At 54.7% G+C, this 9,185-nt stretch overlaps 1 protein-coding gene across 1 annotated transcript; it reads right to left on the reverse strand.

Annotated features, from left to right (window-relative positions):
- Positions 1–2,006: 2,006 nt before the first annotated feature.
- Positions 2,007–8,646, reverse strand: HSP90AB1 (heat shock protein 90 alpha family class B member 1). Its single transcript, XM_075848946.1, has 12 exons — positions 8,540–8,646; positions 7,542–7,688; positions 7,255–7,461; positions 6,974–7,133; positions 6,541–6,674; positions 6,038–6,343; positions 5,644–5,809; positions 5,348–5,538; positions 4,991–5,138; positions 4,400–4,668; positions 3,690–4,023; positions 2,007–2,507 (listed from the first exon to the last, which is right to left on the reverse strand). Exons 2-12 carry the CDS (start codon positions 7,686–7,688, stop codon positions 2,398–2,400), a joined length of 2,172 nt encoding a protein of 723 aa, XP_075705061.1. The 5' UTR covers positions 8,540–8,646; the 3' UTR covers positions 2,007–2,397.
- Positions 8,647–9,185: the final 539 nt, after the last annotated feature.

The following is a 9,185-nucleotide window of genomic DNA, read 5'->3' on the forward strand; positions in this document are numbered from 1 at the left end:
TGACTATGACCCAAAGAACACCGTCCCCACTGTCAAGCATGGAGGTGGAAACATTATGTTTTGGGGGTGTTTCTCTGCTAAGGGCACAGGACTACTTCACCGCATCAATGGGAGAATGGATGGAGCCATGTACCGTCAAATCCTGAGTGACAACCTCCTTCCCTCCACCAGGACATTAAAAATGGCTCGTGGCTGGGTCTCCCAGCACGACAATGACCCGAAACATACAGCCAAGGCAACAAAGGAGTGGCTCAAAAAGAAGCACATTAAGGTCATGGAGTGGCCTAGCCAGTCTCCAGACCTTAATCCCATCGAAAACTTATGGAGGGAGCTGAAGATCCGAGTTGCCAAGCGACAGCCTCGAAATCTTAATGATTTACAGATGATCTGCAAAGAGGAGTGGGCCAAAATTCCATCTAACGTGTGCAAACCTCATCATCAACTACAAAAAACGTCTGACTGCTGTGCTTGCCAACAAGGGTTTTGCCACCAAGTATTAACACCTTCCCGACCGCCCACTGTCTTTTGGCGTCGCTGCAGATCAGGCTGATGAGCGCTCGTCCTCTAAGCAGGAGCTGTTACTAACAGCTCCTGATCTCAGAGCAGCCTCCTGAACACAGTTGGGGTCGGCAAACATTCCAACCCCAGCTGTTTAACTCTGATTACCACAGTCCGTGACCACGGCATGATCAAAGGGAATTCCAATCTTTGATCTCCATCACCGGGATTCCAGTGATGCGATCAAATACTGGGGAATCCCTCTGCAGTCAGCCCTGGGGACCTACAAAGGACCCCAGGGCTGTCTGTTCCGTGTGCCTGCTGTTCGGGCACACTATGTGCTGCCCGATCAGCAGCCTGTGTCATAGTGACAGTGTAATGTATTAGTGTACAGGAGTATGCTAATACATTACAAGTAAAAAATAAAGTTACAAATAAAGTTATCCCTTGATGGGATTTAAAAAAAAAAAAAAAAGGAACAAAACAAATAAAGTTCCAAAAAGTGTCTTTATTTAGCATAAAATACATTTTATTGCCCCTACACTAAATAAAAACTAAAAACCTACACATTCGGTATCTACACGACCGTAATAACCTGAAGAATTCATCTGATGGGTTATTTAGCGTGAAACGTGAACGGGATAAAAGAAACAAGAAAAACTATGCCGAGAATCGCTTTTTTCCTATATTACCGCCGTAAAAAAAAAATTTTTTACCACCAAACTGGGAAAAAAAAAATACTATTTCTCTCGCATAAAACAAGGCCTCATACAGCCACGTCAGTGAAAAAATAAGAAAGTTATGGCTGCTGAAGCGCAGAGAGGCAAAAACAGAAAAATTGAGCCGGTCATTAACGTCTTTTCAGGCCCGGTCATTAAGGGGTTAAGTCTTTCCAAAGGGGTCACATACTTATTTCTCTGTGCACAATGCAAATAAATATATATCATTGTGACAATGTGATTTTCTTATTTTTTTTATATATAATCTATCTCTCACTGGTAAAATTAACCTAGCCTAAAAATTCTAGACTGTTCATGTCTCTGACAGCGGGCAAACTTACAAAATCAGCAAGGGGTCACATACTTATTTCCTGCACTGTAGATCTCACACAGGCACGATCAGGAGCATCTGTATATATATCTACATCAGTGATCTTGTTTTAGTGCCTCAGTTCAACACCTCTGCTTGCTGTTATGCACAAGGAAAATTTCTGATTACTTCCAGTGGATAAAGCGGTCCTGGTCACGTGATGGACACAGGGGCAGAGCTCGTTACAGTACACGATTCAGCGCCACGCCTTCTAACACTGCCAGGACCTGTGCGCCCATCACATGACCCGGTAACGGGTGAAGCACCAGTATCGGGGAGCGTTAAGTGCCAGGGACAACCCCTAAACAGTCCCTTTACCTTGCACCCACATCAGCCACTGGGGGGGGGGGGGGGGGTCACGGATTGGTCGGAGCGGCTCTAGATCAGCGCCGCAGGATCGGACAGGACGAGTCGGTGCAAACATTGTAAAAAGACTTTATTCTGCAGAACATAATCGTGGTAACAAAATAAAAAATAATAAATTCTCACACAACAACTCAGAGGAAACTGCAGAGATCGAGAGGTTCCTGAGGGGGCGACGAGCTGAGAACGAGGGGCCGCCGGGGGGGCGCAGCGTTACGGGAGCGCAGCAGGCGGCCGGCCCATGGTGGGGGTGAAGCGGGTTATACTACAGTATAGAGGAGATGATCACGTTACAGCAGATCCCACAGTGCAATAACCAGGGGCGGGGGTCTCGCAGCAGCTTCCCCCTCCTCAACCAACATGCCAGGAGGCGGAGACCCCGATAGTGAACAGTCCAGAGGCCCCCAAAACCAGGCTGCAGATACCAGGCTCCAGGGGCCGGGGGGTTTAGTCCACTTCTTCCATACGAGAAGCGTCCTCCTCACCCTCCAGAGGGGGGATATCATCCGGGACCGGGGCGGCCGTCTCCTCCACCGCTGCCTCGTCATCATCAATGCCTGAGAGGAAGAACAACCAATCAGGAGGCAGAACAGAAAACCCCGAGCACCAGACGAGAGCCGAGGAGCAACTGCCCTACACCAGCTACCAGGGGCCCCATCACCCCCCCATACACCAGCCTGGCTATACAGAGCTACCAGGGGCCCCATCACCAGCCCGGCTATACAGAGCTACCAGGGGCCCCATCACCCCCCCCCCCCATACACCAGCCCAACTATACAGAGCTACCAGGGGCCCCATCACCCCCCCCCATACACCAGCCCAACTATACAGAGCTACCAGGGGCCCCATCACCCCCCCCCCCATACACCAGCCTGGCTATATACAGAGCTACCAGGGGCCCCATCACCAGCCCGGGTATACAGAGCTACCAGGGGCCCCATCACCCCCCCCCCCCCATACACCAGCCTGGCTATATACAGAGCTACCTGGGGCCCCATCACCCCCCCCCCCCATACACCAGCCCGGCTATACAGAGCTACCAGGGGCCCCATCACCCCCCCCCCCCATACACCAGCCTGGCTATATACAGAGCTACCAGGGGCCCCATCACCAGCCCGGGTATACAGAGCTACCAGGGGCCCCATCACCCCCCCCCCCCATACACCAGCCTGGCTATATACAGAGCTACCAGGGGCCCCATCACCCCCCCCCCCCATACACCAGCCTGGCTATATACAGAGCTACCAGGGGCCCCATCACCCCCCCCCCCATACACCAGCCCGGCTATACAGAGCTACCAGGGGCCCCATCACCCCCCCCCATACACCAGCCTGGCTATATACAGAGCTACCAGGGGCCCCATCACCCCCCCCCCCCATACACCGGCCCGGCTATATACAGAGCTACCAGGGGCCCCATCACCCCCCCATACCAGCCCGGCTATATACAGAGCTACCAGGGGCCCCATCACCCCCCCCCCCCATACACTGGCCCAGCTATATACAGAGCTACCAGGGGCCCCATCACCCCCCCATACCAGCCCGGCTATATACAGAGCTAACAGGGGCCACATCCCACTTTTGGGGCAGGGGGCTGCAGTGCACCCAGCAGCCTCACTGATTTAAAGGGCCACGTCCTGTGATGAGCCGCGCACATTTGCTGCCCCCCCCAGATTGCGGCAGTGACATCTGGGATTTCCCCTCCCCCACTTCTATAAGACAAGGGGTGACGAGTCTTACCAAGTCCGAGCTTGATCATCCTGTAGATCCTGTTGGAGTGGGTCTGGGGGTCGTCCAGGGAGAAGCCGGAGGACAGGAGCGCCGTCTCGAAGAGCAGAACCACCAGGTCCTTCACCGCCTTGTCATTCTTGTCGGCGTCCGCCTTCTGCCGCAGCGTCTCCACGATGGGATGGTCCGGGTTGATTTCTAGATGCTTCTTGGCCATCATGTAGCCCATAGTGGAGTTGTCCCGCAGAGCCTGGGCCTTCATGATGCGCTCCATGTTGGCCGTCCAGCCGTAGGTGCTGGTCACGATGCAGCACGGAGAGGACACCAGGCGGTTGGACACCGTCACCTGCGGGAGAAGAAGATCTCAGTGACAAAGATCTGCCGACGGGCGGCCAACGAGGGACCCCCCCCACGCCAACGAGGGACCCCCCCACGGGCAGCTAAGTTCATAAACAGAGTCCATGGAACAAGTCACTGACCGGCACATTATAAACCAGGTGATCGTTGTAGAGACTGGTCCTGGGACCCACATTAACAATCTCAGCTTCCTGCAGCCACCACTAGGGGACGATGTATGCCAATAATATCAAGGGCAATAGAAGCCGTATACAGGTTGCCCCCTAGTGGCAGAGTCAGGCAGCCACAGTATCCCATGAGCACATGTACGGGGCGGTCCAGCTTTATTACAGGCTGTAGTTGGATCGGGACCTCGCACCCCTCACCTTCTCCACTTTCTTGTCCAGGATTTCCTTCATCAGTTTGCACAGATTCTCGAACTTGGTCTTGTTCTCCTCCATCTTTTTCTTCTCGTCGTCGTCCTCAGGGAGCTCCAGCCCCTCCTTGGTGACAGATAACAGGGTCTTCCCGTCAAACTCCTTCAGCTGCTGGACGCAGTACTCGTCGATGGGCTCCGTCATGTACACCACCTCGAAGCCGCGCTTCCTCACACGCTCCACGAAGGCAGAGTTGGCCACCTGCTCCTTGCTCTCACCTGTAGGTAGATGGGCGGTCAGCAGCGGTAAAGGTGGCGGTCAGCAGCGGTAAAGGTGGCGGTCAGCAGCGGTAAAGGTGGCGGTCAGCAGCGGTAAAGGTGGCGGTCAGCAGCGGTAAAGGTGGCGGTCAGCAGCGGTAAAGGTGGCGGTCAGCAGCGGTAAAGGTGGCGGTCAGCAGCGGTAAAGGTGGCGGTCAGCAGCGGTAAAGGTGGCGGTCAGCAGCGGTAAAGGTGGCGGTCAGCAGCGGTAAAGGTGGCGGTCAGCAGCGGTAAAGGTGGCGGTCAGCAGGAGACGCGGTCAGCAGGCGGCGCCGGCACTAACCTGTGATGTAGTAGATGCTCTTCTGATTCTCCTTCATGCGGGACACGTACTCGGTAAGAGACGCCATCTCGTCCCCGGTCTGGGAGGTGTGATACCTCAGGAGCTCCGACAGTCTCTTCCTGTTTGTGGAGTCTTCATGGATGCCGAGCTGAGTGAGAGGTCAAAACAATTAATGTGCTGAACATACTCTGTGCTGCTCTAGTGAATCTGGCCATAAGCAAGAAAATCCAGGCTCAACCCCCGACTTCTACCACCCCAATAATAGAACAAAGTGAATGCAGAACCAGGAAACTACAACTCCCAACGTGGCAGCGTCGCCAGGATGGAGCGGTAACCATGGCCACCCCCGGCCCTCACCTTCAGGTTCTTAGAGAAGGCCTCGTAGAACTTCTTGTAGTTCTCCTTGTCCTCCGCCAGCTCGGTGAAGAGCTCCAGACACTTCTTCACCATGTTCTTGCGGATGACCTTCAGGATCTTGCTCTGTTGCAGCATCTCCCTGGAGATGTTCAGGGGCAGGTCCTCAGAGTCCACCACACCACGGATAAAGTCTGCCAGACAAAGACCTCATGAGTGCCCACCAAACCTGCACCAACTACTCCACTCACCCCCAGAGCTGCAACAACCCCACACGTCACGCTCCTAATAACACTTACTGAGATATTCCGGGATCAGCTCGTCACAACTGTCCATGATGAAGACGCGGCGCACGTACAGCTTAATGTTGTTCTTTTTCTTCTTGTTCTCGAACAAGTCAAACGGAGCGCGGCGAGGAATGAAGAGGAGCGCCCGGAACTCCAGCTGCCCCTCCACCGAGAAGTGCTAGAGAAGAGAAGAGCCACATCAGGACCCGCTGGCCTCCAGACAGCCACCCCCAGCCCATCGCCCGCTCACCTCCGGCCACCCCCAGCCCATCGCCCGCTCACCTCCGGCCACCCCCAGCCCATCGCCCGCTCACCTCCGGCCACCCCATCGCCCGCTCACCTCCGGCCACCCCAAGCCCATCGCCCGCTCACCTCCATTGCCCGCTCACCTCCAGCCCCCTCTTACCTTGACGGCCAGGTGGTCCTCCCAGTCATTGGTCAGGCTCTTGTAGAACTCGCCGTACTCTTCCTGGCTGATGTCATCGGGGTTGCGGGTCCAGATGGGCTTGGTCTTGTTCAGCTCCTCCTGGTCGATGTACTTCTCCTTGATCTTCTTGGTCTTTTTCTTCTTGTCTTTGCCCTCCTCCTCCTCATCTGATCCCACATCCTCTATCTTGGGCTTCTCCTCCTCGGCTTCATCTTTCTTCTCTTCCTCCTTCTCCTCCTCTTCTGCCTCGTCGTCGCTGATCTCCTTCTCGCGCTCCTTCTCCAGCTGTGGGCAGAACCAACAAGAGCAGGTTATATGTCGGCTCCGGAGAACCAGCAAGAATGTGGGGCCAATGTGACGACACATCAGAGCGCTGCCCTCTGGGATGGGGCCCGTCTGCGGCAGATTAGGGGTTACGGCACATTTCCTGCAGTCAGGAAGCTCCGAGCCGGCGCCCCCCTGAGGAAGGATGAAGTACTCACATAGAGGGTAATGGGGTATCCAATGAACTGCGAGTGCTTCTTCACCACCTCCTTCACCCGCTTCTCCTCCACGTACTCCGTCTGGTCCTCCTTCAGGTGCAGGATGACTCTGGTGCCACGGCTGATGGGCTCACCTGGGGAAGAAGCAGAGAACTCATTATGGGGACTAGGCACTGCCCTCCCTCTTAACTGTGCAGGAGGAGACCACTTCAGTGCTGCAGAAAGTTGGCCTACACTGGCAGAGCCTGGTACATGACCTGGTATTAACAGGCAGCCCCCCCCCATGACTGGCACTTGGGGGCAAAGTCCACTGAACCCACAAGAGTAACGAGTCCCCGATGCAGCACATCGCTAGTCCGCAGGGAGCGGGTCACATTCTAGAAAGCAGCACCCCCCCCCCCCAGCCCTACTGAGACCCACACCCCTTCCTCACCAGTGTCGATCTTGACGGTGAAGGAGCCCCCGGCGGAGGATTCCCAGACGTACTGCTCGTCATCGTTGTGTTTGGTGATCACCACGACCTTCTCAGCCACCAGATAAGCAGAATAGAAACCGACCCCGAACTGTCCGATCATAGAGATGTCCGCTCCGGCCTGAGGAGGAGAGAGCGGTCAGAGGAAGGTCCGCAGCCCCGCCCACAGGAAGCCCCGCAGCCCCGCCCACCGGAAGCCCCGCCCACACCCACCGCTGACGGCCCTGGAGCGGGCGCCTCACCTGCAGCGCCTCCATGAAGGCCTTGGTCCCGGACTTGGCGATGGTTCCCAGGTTGTTGATGAGGTCGGCCTTGGTCATGCCGATGCCGGTGTCCACCAGGGTCAGCGTGCGCTCGTGCTTGTTGGGGATGACGTCGATCTTCAGGTCTTTGCCGCTGTCCATCTTGGAGGGGTCGGTGAGACTCTCATAGCGGATCTTATCCAAGGCCTGGAAAAAGACAAAGAGGTGATCAGCAGCTGCCACGACCGCCAGCGCCGGCTACCGAGCGCCGCTCAGCGACCACTTACATCGGAGGCGTTGGAGATCAGCTCTCGCAGGAAGATTTCCTTGTTGGAGTAGAAGGTGTTAATGATGAGAGACATGAGCTGCGCAATCTCCGCCTGGAAGGCGAAAGTCTCCACCTCCTCCTCGCCATGGTGAACTTCTTCAGGCATCTACAAGAGAAGACGAGACCCCGAAACTGAGCAGGAGACTAAACCGATCCATACAGCGCCCACTACAAAAGCACGCCCCAACACCGAGCCCCAGTACAAAGCACGCCACGACACTGAGCCCCGATACAAAGTACGACACTGCACCCCGATATAAAGCACGCCCCGACACCGAGCCCCAGTACAAAGCACGCCCCGATACAAAGAACGCCACGACACCGATATAAAGCACGCCACCCCGATACAAGAGCACGCCCCGACACTGCGCCCCGATATAAAGCACGCCCCGACACTGCGCCCCGATATCAAGCACGCCCCGACACTGAGCCCCAGTACAATGTACGCCCACTACAAAAGCACACCCCGATACAAGGCACCCCGATATAAAGGGAGCCCCGACACAAAGCACGCCCACTACAAAAGCACACCCCGAAAATGAGCCCCAGTACAAAGGAACGACCTGACACTTAGCCCCTGTACAAAGGCGTTACAGAGCAGCAGGTATAGCAGTGTCAGTCACCCCATAACATTGGCGCAGAGCACCCCCGCCTGAACACCCCCAAATAATGGTAAAACCCCTCCACACACTGCCCCACCCCCACACTGAGCAGTCGCCCCGGTAGGTCTATTTGGGGGTTCCTGACAGCCGCAATGACGTCACAGGAGAAGATGGCGGCGTCCATGTGACCGGCTACAACCACGTGCCTCCATTATCCGGGATCTAGAAGGTTCCAGGAGGAGGAGCCAGCACCGCGTACAATCTATCACCCCGACATGAGAGCGGCACCCCGACACACGAGCCCATCCCCCGCCCCGTGCTCCGCACAGTCACAGACCCGAGACCGCGACAATACCTTGTAGACTGGAAGCTGCGAGACACTGACTCCCCGGCGGCTGAAAGAAGAGGAGAAGTTCCGGCTGCCGGCGCTTTATATAGAGAGAGGGCGGAGCACACAGCACAGATCCCTCCGCCGGACACGCCCACCCTGAGCTACGGCGCTATACTCCTCCCCACACTGTATATAATATACACCTCCCCTATATACTGTATATAATATACACCTCCCCATATACTCTATATAATATACACCTCCCCATATACTGTATATAATATACACCTCCCCATATACTGTATATAATATACTCTTCCCCACACTGTATATAATATACACCTCCCCATATACTCTATATAATATACACCTCCACCATATACCGTATATAATATACACCTCCCCATATACTGTATATAATATACACCTCCCCATATACTGTATATAATATACTCTTCCCCACACTGTATATAATATACACCTCCCCATATACTGTATATAATATACACCTCCCCATATACTGTATATAATATACTCTTCCCCACACTGTATATAATATACACCTCCCCATATACTCTATATAATATACACCTCCCCATATACTCTATATAATATACACCTCCCCATATACTGTATATAATATACACCTCCCCATATACTGTATATAATA

Source organism: Rhinoderma darwinii, unplaced genomic scaffold, assembly GCF_050947455.1.
Source record: "Rhinoderma darwinii isolate aRhiDar2 unplaced genomic scaffold, aRhiDar2.hap1 Scaffold_563, whole genome shotgun sequence".
Taxonomy (NCBI): domain Eukaryota; kingdom Metazoa; phylum Chordata; class Amphibia; order Anura; family Rhinodermatidae; genus Rhinoderma; species Rhinoderma darwinii.

What these genes read in the sequence shown, in the direction of transcription:
- HSP90AB1 (XM_075848946.1), bottom strand. Translation starts at nt 7,688, where the DNA reads ATGCCTGAAGAAGTTCACCATGGCGAGGAGGAGGTGGAGACTTTCGCC. An exon ending in CCTTCATGGAGGCGCTGCAG is followed by an intron (nt 7,134 to 7,254) that starts GTGAGGCGCCCG and finishes TCTCCTCCTCAG; the next exon opens with GCCGGAGCGGACATCTCTAT. An exon ending in GAGCATCTACTACATCACAG is followed by an intron (nt 4,669 to 4,990) that starts GTTAGTGCCGGC and finishes ATCTACCTACAG; the next exon opens with GTGAGAGCAAGGAGCAGGTG.